The 27,688-nt window shown below is 38.5% G+C and overlaps 1 protein-coding gene across 1 annotated transcript in view; it reads left to right on the plus strand.

Annotated features, from left to right (window-relative positions):
- Positions 1-27,688, plus strand: part of LOC141905801 (amyloid beta precursor protein binding family B member 1-like) — a 116,593-nt gene that overhangs the window by 21,851 nt on the left and 67,054 nt on the right. The window contains exon 4 of the mRNA XM_074794841.1: positions 10,307-10,422. Within this exon, the coding sequence (XP_074650942.1) occupies positions 10,383-10,422 (40 nt within the window). The 5' untranslated portion in view covers positions 10,307-10,382. The remainder of the gene's footprint in view (positions 1-10,306; positions 10,423-27,688) is intronic.

Genomic DNA, 27,688 nt, shown 5'->3' on the forward strand with positions numbered 1-27,688 from the left:
AGCCTTTGAAGCGATATCAATCGGAAGACGTCACGATACCTCGTGCCGCTGCAATATTGTCCGCGCGATTCGCATATCAGACGAATATTTCGAGACACGACGAAAATTATCCGGTATCGCGAAGAAACGAAGTCGCTTCAGGGGATTTCGTTCCGAGATTTTTTTCTCTCGTTTTATCCGATATTCTTTCATCTGATTGTGCAATGTTGTTTTCAATTCGCGCAGCGTTTTCCGACGACGTCGCTGGAAAATCCTTCGAGATATATCGTTACGTCATACGTCGGTCTTGGCAACCGTATTTTTATGCTCGATGAGCGTGATCTTTAAGACTTTTCTTATTTATCTTCGGCTCAATGATAGAAAATGGCGGCGCATGATGTCGAGAAAGTGAAAATAATTTATGGCTTCTGATGTCTTCGCCGTGCCTATAAATAAGTCTTTGACTGTTTGCTGTTGACATCAGCAAAAGGGCATTTGGAAGATTGTATCTCGGATGAAAAGAACGTACACAATATTTTCGCTATTATTGGGTCGTGTTGTTGTCAAAGCTCTTCTGTTGAAGCCATGCGAAGTTATTGGTTCGCTGATTTATAACGGCTCGAATTTTTTCATCATCATCATCATCATCATCATTGCCAGTCAAAACACAGTCGTCTATGATTTCATCGTATTCAATTTCTTTCATTTATTTTCAATTATTGCGTTGTCATCTTCCTCGATTAGTTGTTTCGAAAGCTATCATAATGCGATAGAAAATCGTTCTGATTTTTCGCGAATGCGTTCATTAAATCATTCAGCGAAGAGGAAAAATTCAATTGCTCCTGTTTTCGCTGTTTGTTATTGCAGTTCTATGGTGATTACTGACTAACTAATATTTGATTCGCGGAAAGTCTTCTGAAGTAAATAATACATTCTACACGAAGGGTCGAAGATGTAATTGTATGACCAGTGCAGTGTTTACAGTGGTAAAACTCCGCGACTCTCCGCGCCGGTTCAACGGCTTCATTTCCTTCAGGCGCGTTCTACCGGCATACGGCATACAAACATTTACTTTTTATTTAGAAAAAACTGCAAGCGGTGACATGCACTTGATCCAGTATTATCTAGCAGTCTCCTATTAATCCATTAGTGCCGATAAAGAGAAACAACTTTTATGTCTCCGTTTCTTACAGTATAGAGCGTGATAAAGCTTCGTGAAAGCGATCGGCATTAGCCTTCGTACCATTAATAGAAACATTTACAAATCATGTCGTTTCTCTCTCGGAAATGGAAAGAAATCATGCGATTCTCTTCATCTCTGTTGAGACTGTTAACAATGCGTTTGTTGATGTGTCGCACGAATTATCATTAGAAAAGCAGTTCTAGGAAATGAACATGGTGACGTTAAGTCAACTCGTTCTGTCGCTATATAGATATCATATTCATATATTTTGTAGTCCATTTCCATACAGTAATTTTTCGCGCTTGCAATAAATTCTATCACTAGGGAATTCGATGAAATGGCATCGATGAAATGACATTTTATTGTGTGATTGTTTTTTTTCATTCACCTCTGGCGGAAAGCATTCTTCTGTAACTATTAAACCCGCTGCACTCGCACTCTGCTGTATCATAGCAATGCCAGCATCACAACGTACAACTCAATGTTTGTGGTCAATTATGTCGACATTTCAAACATGATCAATGAATGATTTTTCGTGTTTGTCAGATTCATTGATGTCTGATGTATCGATCTGTTTGCAATTACAATTACAATCACAAAAAGCGACTTTTTCCTGTGTTAGTAATTTTTCAGGCCTGCTTAAAACTCTGAAATCATTGTCCCAAAGGACGCTCTTAAAGACTCTTCCTGTTGAAATTTCTAAAATGATTTCCAATTACTTTTATTCTGGAAAATCTTATCCTTTAGGTATCACGGTCAAATTCTTATTTCGAACTATCGTTACAGTGAGATATTGCCATTTTTCATTCTTGTCCTGTTCAACAACTGGTTTTGGCTGAAGAAAGACTTATTACTTATTCATCGACATTTCAGCCTCTTGTGGTTATGTACTGATGTCTTTTTGTCATATTTAAGTTGTAATGAAAGGATATTCTTCGTGCGAATGGCCATCGAGCGTCCAATGACATTTCACGGTGCCTACGCGCGTATATTTCTGAGAAACAAACGAAGTCGACCTGGCAAGTGTTTTTACATAAGAACCGACGTTCGAGCTATCGGATCTCTCGTTGTAAGACTGAAATATGTCACCGTTAGTTGACGATAAAGCGGGCAACTGGGGCTCCTTGAAATGGGTCGGGTTACCGGTTGAATCCGATATAAACGTGATAATTTATGCATAAGATAGCGGTCAAATGAAGTAAGATTGTGAATGTAACGTGTATACTGTGGCTTTATTACCAATTCTCTAGTGAATGTTGATGATGAAATATGCATAAATAGAATATTGAGTGACGATTTACCGAGAGATTCTCTTCTGAATACATCAGAGGCGACAAACACTATTCCTGACCTGTTGGCTGCGTCAAACATCGCGGCCGAATATTTGTCTCTGTTTTGGTATCCATAGATAATTAACTGTCTATGTGTATATTATAGAAATGCCTACAATAGAATGAAATACTATTAGAGTTCTCTTTGACTCAAATACCATTCACCATTTTCATGGTTTTTGGAAAAGTGCTAATTTTTGGAAAAACATTGTTAAGGCCCTGATATGTACTTACCAGTACTTTTCACAAAAATATCAATAAGTGCTGAAAAAGTGCTAATTTTTTATTTTTAAAGCTAGCTGAAAATCAAATAATCACACGTCACTTCTGGATAATTTGTCAAAAATGATTTCCAAATCAGTTCTAACAATAGTTGTTAAGACAAGACCTGTAGCAAGGATATCATTTGAGAGCCGCAGTTAATTTTGAGGGATGAAGTTAGATGTTCAAGTCTCACTCGATAGTTTCATGCGTATTCTAAATTTCGATTCCCGACCATGTTTCATCTACAAACAGAAGAATGAATGAGAATTGTTCTTCTCTCGAGCGAGATTTCCTGCCATTTGGGATGTTTCTAAAAGTAAATGAGATATTAGTTCTGTCCAACATCAGATGTGGATTGAATGTGAACTGTATCAACTGGTGTCTGGAATGCTTGTTGACACTGGTTTCAAGTCGCCGGTTTCGCCGGGCGATTCATGCCAATTAGGCGCAAAAATGTTATCGCTGTAAAAGAATCATGTGGCAACTTTTTAACGGACGGACGGACAAAGCTTCGTAACTTGATGAGATGTGTCAGGCGATTCGGTCGTTTTTCATGAAAAACATCACTTGTGGCAACGCGATTTGCATAACCACGTCCGATCTCGGTAAACAAAACATCAATAATCGAGTCATTGCTCGGTGGCTTCCTGTGTATCGTTATAACTTTACTGTGTCTATACGGAGAGAAAAAAACTGATTTTCCATCTTCGCTCTCATTTCCAAATCATAAAACATTCTATTGACGTTTTATTCCAGCCACCGATGTTATAGAAATCAGTGTAAACTTACGTCAGCTAACAGCAATAAATATATGTATATAGTTAGAACAAGTTTTTTACTAACTCTGTCCACCGAAGTACAATATGAAAGCCGCGATCACATGAGAGACGATTTTGCCTAGGCCAAATTGGCACAAGATCGGGCCTGCGTCAAGTTTGGCCCGTGCCTGATAAGAGAGCCAAAATTGCCCATGTGATCGCGGCTTATAGTACGTACTAATGCAAAATGACCCCATTCTTTATTTTCTATATAATCGTCCCTCTTATTTATTTGATTGGAAGGTTTGATTTGGGGTCCCTTACAAACCCACGACACAGGGTTTGATTTAGTAATCAGAAATCAAAGTTCATAAATGGTCGGGTGGTCGGTCCAATTTACAAAAATTTTTGTTTTAATCGAAGGACATGATTGGAAATTTCAAGAGGGCGCACCAAGCGAAGATGAATACGTAACCTACTTCCATATGTAACCTTTACCTAGTTGCGGTGACTGCGGTTTGAAAGCGAACACTTTTTACGAATAATCAGCCTTCTACTTTTTATTACATTCAAATTTATTCCTCGCGAAAACACTGACGACTTCTTCATGTTTATACACCTGTACACAGTGATACCTCTCCAGGGATGTCGATATCTTATGCTCTGTAACTTATGCTGATCAGCAGCTGCCTTCCGGGGAATGAAAACTGTCAGAACTGTGAAAACCCCCGACTGTAAACAAGTCCCTTACCTCGGTTTAACAGATTGCGGAAACGAATGTCATCGCGTTATCGGCAGAAAGGGATTCGATATCATATCATGATTAGATAGATACATATCGTGTATTAATGCATGGTTTGAGACGAGACCCATCCCTGTTTCACACACACGAATACACAGATTCGAAAAATTCATTTTGATAAAAGCAGTTTTCATCGGAATTATCTATACAGTTTATGATGATTTATAGCAGTCACGTCGAGGAGACATCCGGGCGGTGCGCGTTCGATGTAGCTAAATTTAAACGATGTTTGCGCCGCGCGTCGTGGTGTTATATCAGAACTTCAAGGTAAAACCTGATGGAGTAGAATAATGATATCGTACACCCACACACCCGTGCCATATTATTACGACTTATCATCATCGCTGGCGCTAATTCGAAACAGACAATAAACCCGATGGTTATATGTCACTTTTATATTAATGCGCTTTTAGCTAATTCTATCGTTTTATTACGCCGTAGAATCTTCGCTGACATTTTCATATTGAAACGGTGCCAGTGGGCAGTCATGACTCTATTTCTATTTTCACCGATATCTTTTTCACTCGGATAATATGATTGCGCTGTATAGATGGCACACCCTGATAATCTTTTCCATAAAGTGTCACTACGAAAAGCAAAACATGGTATCTGTAGCTGTGTTCACATTATTAATAGTTTATCTGTTCTAATTCGGCCATCCCTGGAACGGACATATTTAGAACGGACCAAATCAATGCTGTGCGCTCACACATGATTTCAAATGAGGTTGTTTTTACTGGTCCAGCTAGATGCAACACTATAATTGACCAGCTGATTTAAGCAAATCCCTATTCACAGAGAAATGAACTGTTCTAGAATTGAGAGCGGACTTGAATCGGGCTAAGTCGGACCGTTCTAAAGTGGAATGGACCAACTTAGGAGATAACTATCGCTGGTCGGTTCGAAATTGGAACGGACTTAATCTAGAAGTTCCAAATAATGAAGCGTGAACGTGGGCTATTTTACTGCGCCCTCGGTAGAAGTGAACATCAAGTAATCTTTGGCAGCGGATAAATGCATGTAGATGTATATATACTTGTTATTCTATGACCGCCCGGTGTGTCATTAGTCTAACAATCTACTGTAATTGTCTAGCAGACAGTCTCAGAATTGCCGATCATCTAATACTATTCAGGTGATTATGTACTTCCGTGGTATATATGTATCTCTCGACTCGGAGAATCATCCCTGACAGGAATTATACCCCTTCACATCTCGAGAAATGTGATACGCGATTAGACGATACCATATTTCATGTCTGCGCGTGTTACTTATTCCTGACGTTGCGTGACGGCGAAATTGAAATTCTGTCTTGAAAATGATTCGTTTTGAAACTGAAATGTCATCTTAACCCGCTTGAAATAACTGTATATCATCAATGTCCTTGGTCGTTCAGTTTAACAGTCCCTGGTATTTTGTCGGATTGCTTTGCGATTAGGAGATAACATAAGAGATGCTGGATATAAATATCTGTCAGCTTTATCTGACACTTGTTACTGATGTATCTCCAGCATAGAATTTATTATCATGTTGTCCAATTTGTGGATGCTGTTGACACAGAGCTTGGACCTAATGAACAGAAGCATATTCGGTTTATTGCGCTATTCTGGATATTGCTCATACTGAAATATATGAGCTTAAGTAATCCGCACCGACTTCATAAGATGACCAGAGAAGATAGGACATAGCTTTCTAGGATATAATGCATAGGTGTCAGATAGAAGCCTCTCCAGATTCCGAATGCAGTAGCCGAACATATGTTTTTCCCCTCCCCAGATAAGTCTGAACCTAGATATTGTGTTCTTATGCGTAACATCAATGTCATGAAGGCTTATTGGACCTACCGGTAGTTGATTGGTTTAATTGTGTAGTCCGTTATATAAAAATTGAAGACATATTTCTAAATGAGCGACACTTTGGTTATACTGTATATTGCTGGCTGTCATTCGAAAATCTATACAAGCTGGGATAACCCTAATGTAAGGAATAAACGAGTGGACTTGGACACGTCATAAATAATCTCGTAGCCCCGAATCTGAAATGTGTTCAGACACCTATGTAACAATCATGGAGCATTGGAGCAGGTGTACTTAAAGCGTCAATTCCAGAGCTTTTCGCCAATTTGCTGTTATCGATTGTCCGCGATTAACGGCTGGACAAAACGAAGTTTAATTGCTTCACCGACAAAACTGGGAATGTGTTCAGTATCAACAACATCGTCATCAGTAGCCGTAATCATTATCGTTTATATTACTTAAGGTTTGTGTCTGCGTCGTCGAAACCGGTCGTAGTTCGGGGGCCATTTATCTGCATCAAACAACGATAGCGAATTACCGGTTAAAGAGGTTTATTTCACGCTTCGTCGACGGCCGTTTCTCGTATGAAATAACGACGACGACGACGATGATGATGATGACGATGATGAAGCGATTGTTCTGCGTGGATTCGATAAGATTTGATTACGACGACGAGGTCACCGTGTCGGCATGACGATACGGTCGTTTATACCAGCGCCGCTCAGCCATCCTCCCTCGACTCGAGGACTCGAACCTGATGGCATCATGAGACTCTGTACAAACAGTACAAACCCCTGCCCTAGTAGACACATCCTCCCTCGACAGGGATGCGAACCTGATGGCATCATGAGACCATGTCACAGTACATCAAACCCCTGCCCTAGTAGACACATCCTCCCTCGACAGGGATGCGACCTGATGGCATCATGAGAATCTGTCTTTGTACAAACCCCTGTCCTAGTAGACAAATCCTCCCTGGACAGGGATTCGAACCTGATGGCATTGTGAGACTCTGTCACAGTACAAACCCCTGCCCCTAGTAGACACATCCTCCCTCAGCAGGAATCCAAACTTGATGACATCATGAAACTCTGTCACAGTACCGACCCCTGCCTGGGTTGGTACTGTGACAGATTCTCGTGATGCTATCAGGATGGAATCCCTGTCGAGGGAGGTCGCGTGCAACAAATGACCGTCATCAAGCATTCTGATTGAAAAAAATGGGAAATGAATTAACCAGTGCCAGAGAGAAATGATGTTGTAACGATGATACGCGGTTATCGGCGATAAAGAATGATCGGTCGTGCTACACCTGAAGAATATTTCATCATCTTTGCGGCGTCATCGAAGGCATTCTATTCTGATGCGAGTGAATGATAGTATCGCGCGTTGACGTCGTCTAGTGGTTCATTAACTGCGTGATCAATCACGTGTTCCGTTATTCCTCCTCTCTTAGAACGGTTAATGATGTTTACAAGTTTTTGATCTGCCGTCTGATTTCACACGATCCTGTTGCATTTCGCTCTGTCAGCAAATCTAGCAAATCTTTTCATTCCATCGGTTAAATGAACAATGCATTTAACTCGATGTACAATCGCGGTGACATTTAAGGCATGAACTTCATCACGTGTTTTTCAGCGTCTAAGCATAACTTTCAAAACTTTAGAATGGTAAGTTAGGCGCTTAGTATAGAACTATTGAAACTAAAAAAAAGGACTAAAATTCGGAACTTTTTTTTCTGATTACTAAAAATCTACTCGATTTTCATCTTCTATTGTCTGATTCTCTAATTTCGCTACAAAAATGCTGTTACTCCATTATTGAAATAGTTTCTTCGACACTCTTCAAATATTTGTATTTGCAAGAAGCGACCGGTTCCCGGTGGCACCAGTTATTGTGAGTTTGCTTACCAGACATGATAATAATGCGCGTTACGCTTTCGTTAAATTGATTATCGTGAGTTTTATTACATAAAAGAGAGAGAGGGTGTAGACACTTGAGCCTTGTGAAATTCGAGTATGTTTATCTAAATCAATACAGTTTTGCAGTTCATTCATCTTCAGATGATGAAAATGATCAATTGTAAAAAATTACATAGTATTCATACATTATTTGATCTTTTGTCTATGGATTAATTGGATGTCATACTTTTAGATATATGGTAATGGGAATCCGCAATAAAGATGAGAAAATGATAAAGTCCGAAAATGTTTCCTTGAGTCGGTAGTTTATTCAACGTTTCGACCATAAACTAATAGTCATCTTAGTTCATAGTCGAAACGTTGAATAAACTGCCAGCTCAAGGAAGCTTTTTCGGACTTTATTATTTTCTCGTCTCTATTGTGGGATTCATGTGAATCCTGATGAACATCAATATTAGAATACGTGTGGCCAATGACGCAGCCACTTAAAACTAGGAATATTGGAATTAAGTGGCTTTAGGAAGCGATCGAGGCTGACGGAATATGGAGTGAAAACATTTACCAACAGTTAGATAAAATTCTGATGGATTGAAGAAGTCAGTAATGTCCTTGAGGCTTCCACTGTTACTCATTAATCTTCGAGAATATATCGCTATTCACAACCGCTGCCATCACAGTATGAAACATCTACTCCGTGATGGAGCTCTTGCCTCGGGGAACTACGTCTATTGAGGAAAAAAATTTTCACCGGATATTGGCCTCTATAGAACTAGGGCTCCCTGAAATCTATATTGCTATATAATCCCGATGGTATTTTATAAATATGATTATCGTCTCATAGCCATTAGCGATCAGGGCGCCAGTGCGGATATTTTTACGCATTTCCCTGAGCGTGCTGACAAGATTAATCTATGATAAATGACCTTGTAATTTAGTCGTCTGATGTCTGGAATCAAAATATTCATAGTTTCATCGTTTTGCGTATAAATCACTCTATTCAGTTCATTGATAGCGTTAGAACATGTCACGACTCCAGCAGCCATCGGTTCAGACTCTCCATCAAAATATCAACATTGTAACAAAAAAGTTTTGAATTGATCATGAATCATTCTTATCACTATAGCTGCATTTACACAAACATTTTTGGCCAATACAAAGTTTGGGCGCGGAACAACTGTTCACAAGGGTACCAAATGGGAAAAATTTGGCCTGACTTAGATTAGGCTTGAGCCAAATTTTAGCACGGGTCAAATTATGGCAAGTGAATTATTTCAACTGGTTCCAGAAGTGATTCACTTCGCTTTAAGTATTGTTTATGAATGAGTGATTTACATGTGAACGCGCTCTATAATTAGGCACGGGCCAAATTTGGCTTTGGCCTGGTCCGATCCAATCTGGTCTGGGCCAAATCGTGTGGTGTGTGATGGTGGCTACTATCGCTAGTTACTCGATTCTGATATGGTCCGTACCTGGAATGTACCAATTTAGAACGGACAAAATCAATGTTGTGCGTTCATACACGTTTTTAAATTGATCAGTTGTTATCACTGGTCCGGCTACACAACTCATTGATTGATGGACAGTAAATCGAAGCTTCCATTTACCTTGGAGTAATCATTTGACAAGATTACTCCAAGCATTTACACACACAGAAATGTTCCTTGTTAGATTTAAAAGAGAGCTGATTTGTTCTTGTGGTCAGTCTAAATTGGTCCATTCTTAAATGGAACAGACTAAATGATGGAATGTGAATGATGCTTACATCTTCGACATCTAAACATCGTGCGCCATCTACTGGAATGAGTAACAGAAAGCCGATGATACTGGTATGGGTGACATCGTGATTGGCTTTTCGCCAAATTATAAGAGATCCTCCAGGACACAGTTTCACAAATGAATCTTTATTTGTTGTCGATGAAAATGCCTTTAGAGAAATGTTCTAAAATTTCCAAACCACCACAATTCAATTTCGAGATTCCGATAAACGGTGTGAGAGCATAGAACGATAACCACACTCAAACGTGGATGACGGATAATGAGATAAAGTCCCACTATTTATGTATTTGTCTTTTATGTATTTTAGTTTGAATAAATAAATCCTGGTTTTTAAATTCTTTTAATCTGTAAATAGTGGGATTTTATCTTGGTGTTAGCGCATGTTGAAAAGTCGATCTGTTGAATAATCAGTTTCTGAAATATTGTTGAATTATGTTTTGATTAATGAATCTAATTTTTCATGAGTAACGCAGTTGTTTGTCGGTATATTTTCAGATTCGGTTGAAGAAGAACCTACATTCCGATAGTTTGTCACATTCCACTTGTTCGAATCATATCATCATCGACGACAATGCAAGCTCAATCCTCGCACAGACTCGACCAGTTCGCCAGTAAGTATGACTACCCTCATAAACTGGCTGATGATTCATCAGTGATCCGAATTAAACAGGTTCTACTGTATTTTGTAGGCCATAGTTGTTTGATATAGGCCTAGTTAATGTGATTCTGTTTCGGAAACCTGTGATTTATTTTGCACGGCATTTATTTATTTTTTCGAAATTATCTTTTCTTTTATTATTGCATTGTGTATATAGGTTTTTCTCGTGTAAGTAAATGGAACTATTTTCTCACAGAAATGCTTCTTTATTTTATCTTCGTTATTCTGGTGATGGTTGGGGTTTAGAATTCCTTGTTTTCTTGGTTGAAGTTAGATGGCACTCGATCAGTTCGGCTTCAAAAGGTTGCTCTTTCTATTTCCTCTACTGTCTGGTAGATGGCGCCTGATGCTTGAAAGTGTGATGAATACTTTAAAAAGGATTCTCATCATTATGCTTTTTCAGTTAATCCAGGGTTTTTTCAAAAGTCCATTTTATGGCATTATAATCTTGAAAAAATATGTGAAAATATGTGAATGCACTTAACGAACTATGAAAAAAGAAAAATGAATTCTTCTGATAAACTGATGATGTATTCTCAAAGATGAAGCGAATGAAGAATAAGATGACTGTTTCTCTAAGGATTGGATTGAGATAAATCTCGAATTTTTCAGATAAATAATATCTGAAATATGATCATCGCCGAATTATTTATTATAAATTTGTTTCTGTTTAGGCCCAGATCTTCGGCTTTTTAATTATTTCTCAAATCTAGTACATTAGGGCACCCTTGGTAAAAGACATGAATAGCTTTGGTTGATCCTTTGATTTGTGTTTATCGCTCGCAGTAAGAATATCAAGTTGCAATTAAAAATGACACCACACCCTGCCATAATATACTATATACTATACTACATAATGCATGAAGTCTCTTCTATCTGTTGAATAATTTCTATCCTTGCCAATAAATCTAAAAATAGAATAGTTCATTTCAACTTGTTGGTTTACGAACATTAACTTTTATGTGGAACGAAGTATAGAAAACGAAAACTCTATTTTATTGATTTAAAAATCTGTATTTTATATAATTTCAATTTTTGCGCCGAGGGACATAATGTGGAAAAGTTGATATTTGAAAAAGATTTGACGAACATTACAAATGTTTTGCTACTGAACATCGTTATGGCTAAACAAAAACAAACTATCAACTTTTATTGTCAAAAGCGAATTTGTAGTAATTCATGCTATGGACTTGGTTGTCTATGTTTATACAATTCATCACTGAATTTCATATTGAGGAAAGGTTGGTCTGATATCAAAAACTTATCCCTAAAGATAGATTCTTAACCTAGCTGATGATTTCCGTAATTACAATTTGAAATACCTGTATAATTCGAAAATTTTCCCTAAAGTATACCCCGATCTTTTAAACTGAGCAGGCTCTGCTACAGAGCGCTATTGAATATCATCAGTTTCAGATGACAAACTTCACAATAGAAGCTTTAGTTTTCCGATGAAGTTCATTATTTTGTGATACGCATTCTTCTTCCGTCTTATTACCCGTGTTTAACAAGCCTTTGATGATTTTAATCACATCTTATTTGACTAAATCATCAAGTTAGTTCACACGCGCTCAGGACTCGGGGAATGTGTCTACTCCAATGCAAGAATGTCGAAGCCGCTTCAACTATCTTTGCATCGGTGTGAATGGAATGTGATATGAATTTATATGAATGCTGAATATCCAATCTAATTGAGACCGGTACTTTTATGTCAGGGAATGCTATCGATGTCGTTCGCGTTCTGGAGCACAAAGTGCATATTTGCTTCGACAATCTCGTCGCAAATGAGACATTACTGTTTCAATAAAGACGGTTTTATACGCAATATTCTCATATTTCTGCCCTATCTTGTCATTAATCCTGTCGATTCTATGAACTTTGACTCTCCGAGCGTGTTGTTGATAACTATCTACTGACCTGATATTTTTATTCCGGAAGATGTCTCTCTAAATGAATCATCTAATACGCTTTTTATCGGAGATCATAAAAAGAAAGAAAGAAATTATAGTCCATGCAGGGGATCCATGTTTTTGCGACAAGCTCTGCTATTGTTTTGTTCAAAATCTATCGAGTGACCATTAGTTCGTATTGCCACTTGTAGTAAAGAAATGGAATAAGTCACTACTCTTTTTATATGCTTCTTATGACTGTTTCCAGTAGTCAGATTATGAAACATCTATAGCAAACGCGAGTAATAAAGAATGTGGTGGAGCTGACGAAAATGGCCACCGAGCATTATCGCTGTTCGCATTGAGTGTATATCATTTTTAAGACGAACTATGAAATATTCATGTCGCCTCGCCTCAAACTGTCAACGAGTACTGAAATGAATATACCCTAGTCATTGCGACAAGTTAGAAACTTTCGTTAGTTCTGACGTCGTCGCGGTGTAATATTTCTTACACTGATTTGTTGTTTCGTGTGTAACTTTGTCTGTTCTTGAAGATACCATGCATTAACCCGGGCTAATATTACAGTATTCATCGTCCTAGCAGATTTGTCTTAAGTTCCAGGCCTTGAAGCAGATTTGTTGTGGCATTTTAGTTTAACAAAGAGCAGTATTTTGATACAACGGTTAATAGGTTTAAAGACTGTATCCTAATCCGGTTGTATCGAGGATTTCTAAGGGCAGAGGTCCCACAAAAAAGAGAAGAGCAGAAGTCGATTACAAAGCAGCCAATGCTTTCGATTTTTCCGAAGACACAAAAATGGTTTGTTCTAAAATTTTGAACGCACCTGGATCAGTCTTTCTGGTTGGTCTGAATTCTAAAATTGAATAAGCGTGAACGCTTGGTCCAAACTACAAAGACAAACTAGATGTAGACCGTTCTGATGTTGATAACGTAGTCTGAATGCAGGGCTTACGTTAGTATTGAGGGTCACACGTTGTCAAAAAAAGGGACCTACAAAAAGGTGGAGAATCAGAGAAAGGGCGTGCACAATCATGTAGAGATATTTGTATAGTCGCCGCCACTGCGAGTCTCTATTTGCAATAGCCACTTTTCATTTCACTTCAGCGTTTATCGAACGCGCATTATTCTCGCGACGAAATGTGTAATTTAATCAAAATCGATTAGACTGAAATGTGTGCGTAGTCATAAATTAATATCAATCAATTTCTCAACTTTTCCCTCGATGTTGAATTGATTCAGCGCCGGTTTTGATTCTGTTTACCGACGACGTCGATTCAGTTCGTTTTTCTCGATTCATCGAAAGTTTTTCGTCGATTTTTACGCGATATTTCCTGCGCGTATTCGACAATGTTTATGCCTAGTCGGGAGAGTAGTAAATTAACTTATATTTCAAAGGAGAAAAGATTCGTACACACAGGGTCGAATTCCCTTCGGGCTCGACTACGGAAATTAAAATGGATGGTTGACCTTACGCAACGCAGCCAGAACGGCCTAATATTATTACATACGATGGTTTTTAATTAATCAAATAAGTTTGATAGACAGACATTGTTTCTGGACTGGAGTGTTTGTATAGGGGAGATTTGCTGCCAGTCTATATTGCCAATAATGAATCATTTTGCCAGCAACCTTTTAACCCAGTTGATGATGAAGGTTTAATTCACTGGAAGAGAAACTGATTAGTCCGTTAAAAAGCGCCGAAAGTTTGCGAGAAATTTACTTTCACTACTTATCCGAAAACGAAAGAAATCGTTTCAATCGTTCTTCATGATTTTTGCGTCGGAGCATAAACCAGAGAAATCGATGATATAATTGAAAAAAAACATCATATTTGGAAAGCCAAATCAAATTCAGAAGTACTGATAGTTTGCAAGAAATTTACAAGATTATTATAAATTTACATTTATTTTTTATGTGTGTTGCGCTGAAGCATGAACCAGAAAAAACAATGCTGTGACAGAGACATTGGTTTCATACGTGGAAAGCCAAATCAAATATGTATTTCCATCGGTCATTCTTAGAATGGGTCAAGGCACCGATAATGGTGTCTGAATGTTGTGACAAGTGTCTCGATGTAGCGACTAAATCAGAGGATTTACAGTCGAAATTAAATAATCGATAGAAATTTCAAACGGCTCGCGATGAGATGGTTATATTAATGTGTGGTTGATAGAGCATATGTGAAGGGAAGCGTGATGCAAGCCCAGTCTCGTGGAATGATAGGCTTCGTAGAGCATGGCTAATAGAACTTGAGAAAGATGAGCAACAGGCTATAACTTGTTAAAGATGAAATCCTCGAGAGGAAAGCAGCCGCAAATGACTAGAGATGAACGAACAGCTTTTCTCGTGGTTGACTTCGTTGAACTGACCAATCAATGTCATTAGGTTCATTGAAAGTTGAGTCATTTATGCAAATTATGTAATTGTTATTCAAAAATCCTAAATTCTGACTGCATAAGTAAAAGTATCTGTCAGTAATGCGTGATAAGTGGTTACATTTTGTATAAATGTTAAGTCTTTATTTTTGTGAGCTTTTCGATCCACATGTTTCTCCATTTTGCCTGATCCAATAATTTATAGATTGATCTAAATCGAATGTTGTTTCATTATTGTCCGGATCGAGTGTATTGGGAAAAAAAAGCTTTCGACAATAAATCTATTACCATAAAATTGTTTATGTTCACATCAATGATTTATTCGTCCAATTAGATTTCAACTGATAGCGTGCGCGCGGGTGCGGGCTGCGTTTTTCAAAGCGATGCTTTGATTCCCCATGACTGGCATCGAAATAAATATATCATTTTGATTGGTTGACTGTGGGTTGATATCGTCTATCCCGGGAATCTGGATGTCAACAAAAACCTGAAACCTTTGATCAGTCGCTTGCTGGTGCAGGCTGTATGCAATATTGTTTTCCGAAACTGGAACTGATATTTCCATTTATGTGTTTCGATTTGAAATTCTGTGAATTCGTCCGGCTATCCATCTTTATTTCGTACTTAGAATTCCGATTTCGAAAACATATAGCCCCTGTTATATTCCCGGCAGGTATGGTGGGTTTGCAAGTGCCACGCTAAACAGATAAGATCGTAAAATCACCTATACCCAGTAGTGAAATCAACACGCATTTTAAGTGTTGTAAACATCGCTTCAGGTGTTAAAGTGTTTTAAGCTTTAATGCGAACCTAAAGTTGATATAATGGATTCATGAGAAAATGGGCTCGTTTCATTTATGAGGCCAGCGTAAACAGTCGTACGCGGGTTTGGTCCTGTTGCGTCAACAGTCGTACGCGGGTTCGGTCCTGTTGCGTCAACAGTCGTATTTCAGTCTCGGTTGTCTGGGTTAAGTAACGTCGCGTGGCTGTACATCATAACAAGAGGAAATAGCCGGACGCTTCAATCTAAAACGCTACGGCTGGCGGTGAATATGAAATGACCGTTAACCACGCGTGTATACGGGGATCGCGATAAGTTTGTCATTGTTATGCCGACTGGTATCGGCCATTATGAGATCCAAGCACCATCCACATCATCTGTCAACATAACAGACATGAGCAAAGAATGTCAACCGTTTTCCTCAGCAATAACTGTTGTGACATTCTTTTTTTCAGCTTTGTCCAGAAATCTATAATAAAATCTGTCGTACACTTTTTATCATTAGATGTACATCGAACATGATATAAGCATAACTAGATTAATGGCGTCTCATCTCTATTTCAGTTTTTAGATTAGATTCGGGTATAAAAACTAGATATTCATATATGTGCAGCTCGTAATGAACTGTAAGATAGTCCTACTGTAATTAACTGAATGATATACTTCTACAAATACTGAAGCCTTTGCACTGATATTTTTATATTGACCAGTGTTATGAGCAATGTTTTGGTAAAAACGTCGTTCCTTGCGATGGCTATTAATCAATGGCTATTCGTGCCGTAGTGCTGGCAGGCACGTCGTCATCATCGCCTTGTCAGGGCGAAGGAGGAATTTCATTTTAAGATGACCGATATAGCCCGACGTGTCCTGGGAGTATTTATCTTCATTATACCCTCATTAATCTTAATGCTTCGATACAAAAATATTCACTTATCATCCGAATGTTGACCCAAAAACATCCAAAAAACTTTTGTGAACTTGCGCGGCTTTTTACAGCGTTTCTAGAAGATGGCAAGAAGTTGATGTTTCTTTATTCTTGCACAATAACGAACGAGCTCTTCAATACATTTAGGTATCTATTTTTCATTGTGGAAATGTCAGATTTGCCTGCGTATAGATTTATTTCAACGAGCCATTAGCTTCATTGAAATATATTCGCCTTCTCTCGCGCGCGTGCGGAATAACGTCGAATAATCTTTAGAATTCTTGGCGAACAACAAACATCTAAAATCAATCTGAACTCGTATATAAAACGTTCGAGAAGTCTGAGATTCCACTGATAGTTCATAATTTGCTTGCTGTCAGGCACTTTCACTGTCGCATTGACAGCTCGGGAGCAATAAATTTCATTGCAATTATCCGTGGCAGCAAAGCGACAATTTTCTCTGAAATATGGATTTTTGCGGGCGTGAAGAAGCCGGGAGGATGCAGAATATCCCGGTAGCTAAAGCGTCGTCGCGAGGCGTGCACATGCTCCTTACTGATTGAAAGGCAATGAATGTAATGGAAATTCAATATGCGACTTAAATGAGAAATATTTTCTCGATCAAGTGCAGTCTTTTGAAGTATCGCGTCTAGAGCGTTGTGTAGCGTCGTCTAGCGTTTTGCTCGTGGGGTGGATTTTTTTTAACTCGAGCCGTCTCACGTGACCTCAACGTTGACTTTATTCTAAATTAACTTTACGTCCGTCCGTGCTATGTTGTTTTTTAATACCGCCGTGTAAAGCTCGGCGTATCGCATTTCCCTAAGCGCGCGCACGCCGTTCGGTCCCTTGAGAATTTCGCGCGAAAGAATATCATGTCATTTTTAATTCGAGGATTGTCAGTAGTAGGATGCTGCAGCTAGCTCATCTATCTGTTGCTTGCTTACATTAGTTACTTTGGTGACTGTGTCAAGGAGATTAGTGCGCTGACTTATGCCGTCGACTTGATGGCCGGACAGACATTTTATGGGCCACCCGTGTTTGGGGAAGGTAGTTTTACGAGGGTCGTAACTCGCGTCGTTTTTCCGCCGGCAGTCGTTGGCATATTTAAGAGTCGTCTATATTCACCTCTGGTTTTTACTGGTGAAGTAATGATGATTGAAGGACCTGAGTCAGTCTTTATCTAACGGACTGTGACTGTGACATTGAGGTTATGTGTGTTATAGGTGCCTATAAAATCGACATAAAGTCTGCTTGCTAACACAATTTAGTGATTGTGTTCAATATCCGAACAAGATTTTTTCGATACGCCCCCAGAAAAAGATGATTTAAGTAACTATATCTTGAAAGCGAATCAAATTTGGAGATATTTTTCTTGTATATCTTTGCATACTTTTAAGAAAGGGTAAATCCATTACCAGATCCATGTGAAATGTCATGTCAAAATGCCCCTACCCTTTATAGATGAATGGCAGAGTGTATTTATTTTCTGCATCGGTTTTCTCTTTTATTCCGAACGCAACTGGTCGGAATAAAGCAGCGGATATTTTGTTCGCCGAGGACAAAATGGCGGAAAAATCCGGAACTCTTCTCATCTCTCTCGAGAACTAGTTGTATGAAGAGTGTGAACAACTGACCGATGTCACAGCCTCACTCTAAAGTATTTAGTTCCAGTAAGATCAGTATTACCATCAATGTGCAGGAAATCTTTCATGTATGTCTGAATAGAGTCATCAAGCATGCCTTACAGCACATGCGAACACACAAGTGCTTCACGAGCAAAAAAGATCTTGTGACAATACCGTTGGTGAAGTGGAAGATATGTTTTTAAAAGAAATGCTGTCAGGACGAGAATCGTGGTATATTCTGAATAGATTACGATATATTGTAAACCCGAAAGTAACCAAAAACTGACTCGTTCGTTATTGAAATAGGAATGGCAGCATAAGTGAAATAGGCTTTAAGGTATAGCAGGGGAGGATCCCAAAGGAGGAACTCATCACATCCCTAAATGGTGATTTGATGTCCAAAAAGTCAGTATCAGGCATACCCCTACTAAATGTGCCAATTTTCTTTGTTGACAAAATGAAAAAGGGGGTCTCACGAGTCCCCCTCGATCCCCCTCTAATTGTCTGATGTATGAATCTGGCAGGGATTTACTTTGTGGCTTAAATGCTTCTGTTTAGTGGATGACACTGTTTTATCTCAATTCGGAAAAACGTGTTGGAATTAACCTGTTCATACGATATTCAGATATATAAGTAAAGAGTCGTGTATGTAGAGACAGAGCCACGCTGTGAGATATCGAGAAATGCCTAGATTTATCCGTTTCTAGGAGTGGCTGGCTGGCTGATGTCGGTGAGGTATTCCGAGGTAATCTGCTTATAAGGGGTGACAGTAGCGCGATGCGATGGCTTGATTTGACTTTTTCAAACCACTGCCGATAAATAGTCACCAGGTGTTCAATTTAATCATACATGGTAGAAAATAGTGTTTGAATAGATGTGAATGACAATTTCCAATTTAAAGCGATGCATCCAAAAAATTATTCATTTTCTGAGCTCATTGCTCATACAGTGAACAAGAATTGTTTCAATTCTGCATTTTTTCAAAGATATTTCGGATGAATTCGTTCATTTTTTTTTAGGGCTGAATCCGTTTGAAAAAGGCTGCGAGTGAGAATTGGGGTCAGCGCGCCTTTGAACTTCCGAGCGAAAACATCGGATTGCTTTAGTTCGTCGGTGCAAAAGCAATTACACGAAAGATCTCAGAAAACTCGATATCAGTGCCGGCGAGATTTGTCCATGAGGATTACGATAAAATACTATCTTGATTAAGTATCAGTCAGTTCTATCTGATGACTAGATAAACCACTGCGTGTATATGAACTGCACTAATAACCTAGTTTTATGAGAGAATTTCTTTCCAAGGGTTTTTGGTTGGGACCACAATTTGGACCCGAGCACCATGGTCCAGGTTCACTAAATGATTAAACTTTTGAATCGAATTGATTACTTCATTATCTTAAATCCATTTAGGACTTAATAGCCGTGATCGCGCGGAGATGATTTAGCCCGGGCCAAATTGGCACGGATCAGGGTAGAGTCAAATGTGTGCCTATAATTAAACAGCGCAATTCACGCCTAATAATTTGAACCATGCTGAAATTGGCCCTGGCCTGGTCCAAAGTTTCTGGTTGGGCCTAACTCGGCCCTCACCAGACAGGCACCCGTGTGATCGCGGCTAATGCTTTTTGTGAAACTGGGCCCTGTGTCGATGAAAGCAGCCAGAAATTTGATGATTTTCAATAGAATGAAACATTGCCGAAGAATCCGATATTGTGTTAATATTGAATATTTAACTTGCTTCGCTCAATGAAAGTGTTGTGTTTGTTTGTGAACCTTGAACTGTGATTAAACGCGATGCTTTAGAACTAATAATGTCGGCCGCCCGTCGCTACCGCGTATTCTCATTATGTTCTCAGTCGGGTTCAGACGAAACGCTGTTCTTTTCAACGTCGGATAATTACTTGACAAGTTTGCGATTATTGCGTGTACGAGGTGACAGGATGAGGCGTAAAGACGCAGATCTACTGCACACTACTTACCGGCGTGTAATCTACCTTGTAACCTCCGGTCCAAATTGATTCGACTCCGAAATCAAGGATATAACTAGATTTGTGCGTGACCTTTTTGAACTCTTCATCCTGAATGCGATGAATCGTCGAAAAAACTCAAAATATTGCAATTTGCTAATGCATGGTGACCACTTACCTGGAGATTAGGAAAAACTCGGGAAATTTTCTCTTTCTTCAGAAAGGTCAGGGAATAGTCAGGGAAATTTGTAAAAAAAAGCTGAAAATCAGGGAATTACTCAGGGAAATTAGTTGAGATTGCGTCTAGACCCTGTGTAAAATCATACAGTTTCCGTCTATGTCCTACGTATTTTACTGTGTTAATTGATTGAATTCTTAACAGATCAAGTCAGTGAAAACAATGGGCATCATATCAGCGATAAGCCACGGGTAAAGCAATTCAAAAAAAATTGGCCACCCTGTAATTATTGTAAGAGAAAATTGCTCTTAAAATCCAATTCAGGGCGTTTGGAGCCATCCCACTTTATAGTTTGGAGGGAATTTTGATCATTGAAACTTTGTTCATATAATTCACACATTAGTGAATTTATTAAGAACATGTGAAAATGTTCCGAGAGTCATTTTGAAAGTACTTTCATCAATTTGTCCGGTCCGGAAAAATAATAGCTTTCTATCCGTGGCTCGTGAATTACTCGCAATTGGTCGTTAACTACATAAAAACCGGGAGTTGACTAGAAATCAGAGATGAAACAGCGAAACATCAAATGTTATGTAGATTCAACAGTTTCGTTCGATATTGAACGAAAGAAGTTGATCATGCAACTGGCCACTTAAATAAATCTGTGATGGGATTTCGCCTCATATCGAGTATCCGCAAATGAATCAAAGATTGAGGAGATCTCTTTGACGCAAATCCTATTTTCGCTGGCATTGTCAACGGGCGGGCAATTTCTGAAGTGAATTTGTCGCCCATTCAGCGTAGAGAGAATATCATATCAATATATCGACGAAGATGAGAATGATGAGAACGACGGTCATCGCGCGAGCGACAACCGACTTTTTTTCGTCCGTCGATGAATCGTAGATTGACGTATTTCGCAATCGGTCGTAGATAAGGAATCCGAAGATTCATTTGTGTTTCCGACGTGTTAATACAAGATTATTTCGCTGTAAAAACTGATTGTCGATTCACGGCTGATTCATTTATACAAGAAGAAATTATTTTATTGTGAAATAAGTTCTATTTTTGTCATGAGAAGTTTGCCGTCGACACCGTGCGCTAGTGTCTGCCAGATAAAGAAAAATGATCTGTACGAAAAATTCCAATTGCGATAACGAGAAAAGCTCTCAAAGATCTCCATCAACTGGGACGATATGGCATAAGTAGATGAAAAGTGGTCTTTCATTTTCCTCGTGTTCCTGAATATTTGAAACCCAGACACATAATCTTTTTGTCATAATGCAGATTTTAAGCCCATCGAGCACATGGCACTGTATATTCTTTGTCTCTAGCTTAACTGTATACTCATTGTCTCTAGCTTTACTGTATACTCCTTGTCTCTAGCTTTACTGTATACTCCTTGTCTCTAGCTTTACTGTATACTCATTGTCTCTAGCTTTACTGTATACTCCTTAATAAGATAAAATCCCACTATTTACAGATTAAAAGAATTTAAAAACCAGAATTTATTTATTAAATCTAAAATATTTAAAAGACACGACGTTTCGATCTCACCCTAGAGGTCATCGTCGACGATGATCGCTAGGGTGAGATCGAAACGTCGTGTCTTTTAAATATTTTAGATTTAATAAATAAATTCTGGTTTTTAAATTCTTTTAATCTGTAAATAGTGGGATTTTATCTTATTATCCGTTCACCACGTTTGAGTGTGGTCATCGTTCTACCTGTATACTCCTTGTCTCTAGCTTTACTGTATACTCCTTGTCTCTAGCTTGGCTGTATACTCCTTGTTTCTAGCTTTTCTGTATACTCCTTGTGTGTAGCTTTACTGTATACTCATTGTCTCTAGCTTTACTGTATACTCATTGTCTCTAGCTTTACTGTATACTCGTTGTCTCTAGCTTTACTGTATACTCGTTGTCTCCAGCTTAGCTGTATACTCCTTGTCTCTAGCTTTACTGTATACTCGTTGTCTCCAGCCTTACTGTATACTCGTTGTCTCTAGCTTTTCTGTATACTCCTTGTCTCTAGCTTTTCTGTATACTCCTTGTCTCTAGCTTTACTGTATATTCCTTGTCTCTAGCTTTACTGTATACTCGTTGTCTCTAGCTTTTGCTTCATTGTTATTCGCATGCTACGTCTTCATTATCTACTTAAGTGGACGTAACTAATTTAGGAAAATAACCAGGTTTTCTTCATCAGTTATTTTGTCGCGTGACAGATAATTCCCATCCTCGGAGAGGCATTTGTGTAATGACCGATGGGCAGTTAATTTCACACTCGATGTCATGCGTTTTATAAATTACCCAGTTACAAACCTACACTTCGTCTATATATAGAATCAATTAGGATCAATTAGGATGGTTTTAAGATTTTGGGACTAAGATGTGCAATCGCAAGATCAACAGTTTCTGTAGCCAAGGCATTTCTTTAATTTCTAGAAAGGCGTCTTTTAGGCAAAACTAGAACATGAGTGCTGGGAAAAATTTGTTTTTTGATTTATATGAAGGGGTAGAAATTTCACTGAAATCATTTGTAACTTTTGATAATCCCTACCTCACAGAGTCTTGGTGATTTGCAACGTTTGGAAGTTTTTCTTGTATTATGAGATTATGGTCAATGAAGTGAACAGTTAGCTAGGTATGGGAACCAGTCAGGCGTGGTGAAGGCATACTCATTAGTTGCACAACTCTCATCATTTCTATGATGAGAAGAGTTTCTTAAGGGTTCCTAATCAGACCTATTCCAGTTCATTATTCCAAAATGACAACTTCTCCATCAATAGATTCATCTCTTTCTTTTTTTACCTTCAACTACATTTTGAATGACAAAAGTTTTAAACACAAAGTCCTATGAAAGAGGAAGAAATGTTCAATTTGGACTCATTTATTAAACAGATTAATCGGCGTGGTTGTGTGGATTATACCGATGCATAGATCTGTTTAATTTAACGACTGTTCACGACCGTTTCAGCCAGCGATCCCGTGATTAATGGAGACACATGCAGGTAGCAAGACTATTTCCACCTGAAAACACCCGACTAATAAATGTCAAGTCAGTTGTTATTTAGCGCCGATGAAAAGGCGCGAGAAGTCATAGATATAACTGTATTTACAGCCGGTTTCTCGCTGGTAATCAAGCTAATATATAGATAGCTTCTCCAAATGGTCATCTCGGGCTGTTCATAATTGTTAGTAACACACATCGGATAAATTCATTAAGACATGACATGATTTTAGAGGTCGAATATTCGTCCATGACATATAAACGACATTTTTCTAGTTCAGCACAAGCTGTAGTACACTGGGCTGGTCGTTTCACTCTGCAGAGTACTCCGAGCATTGCGGGAGGCTCCCTGATAACTGGACAGAATCAATGAAGGTATTTTCAAATGACGGTGCAAATGCACAAAAAGGGAGCAAACACAAGAAAAAACTGATGATCAACTGTTTCCAAATATAACCATTAAATGCAGACTGTTTCTAAATCCACAATGTGTAAATCTAGATGCAGAACTAATGGTCATTTTCGCAAATTGAATTCTGCTGTTTCCAATTTTTATTAAACTTCTGATCTGTTTGATCGAACACCTTGATCAATCGACACTCCCCTTGTTTTCAGTAAAGGCAGTATAGTAATCAGTAACATCGGTTAATCTGTCTACGGAGGACCCACGTTCCGGGCACAAATTCAAATTAATCCAATTTAACAATGACAACAGCGATGCTACACGATGTGACCTGACTCACTGATGTTATAATCATTTCTAAACGGTACAAGTTTGATTTGAAGTCGTCAGAGATGCGATGAGTTAAAACAAACTGGTATACACTGTATATAGAGATTAGTCTCGCCTGTACGCTTGCTGCTCCTACCTTACTGCCTCATTTGTCAAGTGTCTTAAGTATTTTTTGATCAGGCTGAGGCATCCTTATTGTCGCCGATCACTGCTTAAGTTCCCGTAGTGCTAATAAACTTCATAACAATCGATGAAGCACTCCGTCCTTGTTGTTGCAGTAATATGAAATCCTGCGCTTAAAACAAATATCATCAGATTTCGCAATGTTTCCTTCGTTATCCCTGACTCCTATTTATTAACTTCATACCAGTAATATTCTTTTAACTTGACCAGTATACACTTGGAAATGGTGTTTTCACATTCGTAACGTGTAATAGTTCTAAATGCAGGTATTTTGATGAAATATTTCCATTATCATCTATCATTTTTCATGTGTAAGACTTGTATTTTGAGGTCAGTGAACTTGTTGCAGTCCTTCATGATTATTGACTGCTGCGTATAAAAAGAAATTGGCATTGGTGGGATGGTTTAGTATTCGTGATGGTATGTTTTATAACTGTCGTTTTGGAATGATTTATGGCCCGATGTGAGGTCTACTTGAATTATGTGTACAGGTGGGTCAATATTGGGATTGTGTGTCACGACTTCTAATCATCTTATTACAGATAGATGGGAAAACCAATCGCGCGAGCCGCTGGTCCGCTCTGATGCAATTTCGCAATCATCGCTAGCAAAACCAATTCATTTTTAAAGAAATCCTTAATTGAGCAAAATCAATTTTGCGCTCCCGCCTAGGTCAATAGCCGGATTGATTGTTTGTATTAAACATACATTTGATTAGCGTTTTAGATTACGAATTTATGAAGCCCAGATTCATAATGATTTACTATTCATATCGCAGTCCTCAAACATCTTCACTGATTCATCTCGCATTACTTGTCATTATCACATTTCAGCTTCCTCTACTGGCAACTCATCATCCTGACTTATCCACTAAAGCATCGTTTACTCTATTGCTAGTTATAGTCTCCTCCTGTTCCTGCAACAGACCACTATAGAATGGACCAAACTGTTATCACTGGTCCAGCTAGACGTATGATTGTGAAAGTTTCTATTCACACAGTGAGAAATAGTTCTTTCTTGAATTAAGAATGGCCCTGGATCAGTCCTTTTGGTCTGTCTTAATTGGTCCACTTTGAAATGGAATGGACCAATTTAGAACATAGTTTTTGCTTGTGGGAATGCTTGGTCTGTTCTAAATTAGAAATGACTAAATTTAGAATGTTCTAGATAATGTGGTGTCAATGTGGCTTATGTTCACGATCCACTGATATTGTGAGGATGAGCAATTTCCAACGTTTCACCTATGCATCTTTCACTCCATTCTCGAGCGGCGCTGCTGAAGAACAACGCGAAAAAGACAAGTTTTCACTTCCTGACGTCTGTAGCTAACTGCAGTGTTCATTAGGGCCAGCCTTTGAACTGTATTACATCGGTTGATAGCTCATTTGGTCGCGCAAATTTCGTTTGCCTAATTGCATGTATCGAATTCTTTCATGTTTCAACGAATCCTATAATTAAAATGTCATCAGATTGTACCCAGATTTTCTCTGCTGATGATAGATTTCGGGATTAGACTCTTTATTCTGCATTCACTATCTAGTAGCTGTTATGCTTTTCTGCCCGTTATTTGGGTTTAATTTTTTAATCCTGCTCACCAATGATTAGTATGCAGCAGTGTGGTCTGTTGACTTCACCGAATGATTTCAGTCATTTAAAAGTCATTACTGTAAATCTTATCCATGAGTCGTAATCTTCTATTAATGATGTGCTCGTGCACGTCATGGATACTGTGCATACTCGGCATATTCTGTGCGTTGTTTCTTAATAGAAAAATGACCAACATCGGCAAAGATTAGGACTTATTTAACAAAATACAGATTCTTTAGTGTAATCAAGGTGTGTCACAATTTGTAGAATGAAGTGATTTTAAAATGTGTCAGTTAGCATTGTGAATGTCAAAATGCTTTAAATCTTGGGAGCATGCCAAGCGAAAAGCATGAAGACTTGCAACACTAACTCCTCACCTCAACCTTCAACTAAACCACAGGGGCTAAAGATGTTATCTGTTTCTTACAACTAGGGACTAGTTTATAAGTCCATGATGAATCTAACTTAACTTTTGGCAAACTATTTCAATAAACTGTTGAAACTCATTATCGATGCGTCCTGAAAATTTATGAAGACACACGAAGAAAAGGGATAGTGATTCGAAGCACACAGTTGAAAGAAAGTTCAATGCTGAAATTAAGTCTCCCAAATGTGGAAAATGTCACAACTAATGGACATAACATTATTGCTTTCGTTTTTAGAATATATGAATAATGTTGCCTTCATGAATAACTGCTTTTACTTACAAAAAATTGTCCTGAATAGATCTTGGAAATTAGATATTCAAGTTTTCAGGGACATAGAAATAATGTTTATCCTGACTTCTAGGGACCGTGAGTTACCTATAACCTGTGGTAAGTTTTTCCCCATCATAATGCGCACCAGACCGGTACTTGTCACTGCAATTGTATACAGTTAATCAAAATTTACAGAAACTCCCACATCTTATGGTTTTTCTTCTAGTTCATCCGTTGTGTAGGCGACATTTGTGCATGTCGAAAATCTAATCTTGATTAACATTGACTTTGCTTCGGAACAAGCAAAAAAATCTGCCAAAGACAGTTAGTCAACGGAAAGGTATTGATGATACCATGTAATCTATTATCCTTGGATGGCATAGGTATCTTTTTCTCTGCTTTCATGCAATGAATATTACGTTCATTTTCTTGCCATTTGCAGAAATTACCGTTTGAATTTCTTTCTTTGTTTCATCCATTTTCTCCCAACTTCATAAACGTGGACCTATAATGAAGATAAACACATTCTATTGAGCCTAGCATAAGGAGGTACAAGCAATTCGCTGTTCCTTGAACTAGGTCCAAGCAATTCGCTGTTCCTTGAACTGCAGTGCACCTTCAGGTTAAACAACGGTAAACCATGTGATATACTTCAATTACATCAGTAACAAAATGACAAAATTAGCAAGAGTTTTATACCTTTGATGAAACATCAAACATAAGAACGTCTTATGCGATAAATATAGACAATGAACTTCTGAGTGACCCGCACAACCAGGAAGTGACGAAACATTGGACAGTTTTGTTTACAGTCGCAAGAAAATCGGCATTTGTTTTCGCTTTTGCCGACGCAATTTTCTTAAAATCATCATTTTTCGATTCTTCAAAGCGTCGAAGCCGTATTTGACGCTATCATATCTCGACGTTGATCCGTCGTTGGAAGTTGATGATCTCCGGGGACTCGACGAGCTAGCACGGTAATATCCTGTTTCACGCGGCTCATCATCGATCGCGAATGAAATCGCGAGTAAAACGCCAGATATCGGATCGATCTACCCAGTGATTATAGATGGTAATTTGAAACATTGTTCCATAGGACCGACCTCTGATTGATTGTCAATATGGCTTCAGAAATTCATCTTCACAGGTCAATAAATTCATGACGTACAACATCGTTATTCTTTCCGCACACGGCGAACGTGTGAAATAATTGATTCATCAAACGCCTGAAGCAAAAGTTGACTC

The sequence above is a fragment of the Tubulanus polymorphus genome, chromosome 5, assembly GCF_964204645.1.
Source record: "Tubulanus polymorphus chromosome 5, tnTubPoly1.2, whole genome shotgun sequence".
Classification (NCBI taxonomy): domain Eukaryota; kingdom Metazoa; phylum Nemertea; class Palaeonemertea; order Tubulaniformes; family Tubulanidae; genus Tubulanus; species Tubulanus polymorphus.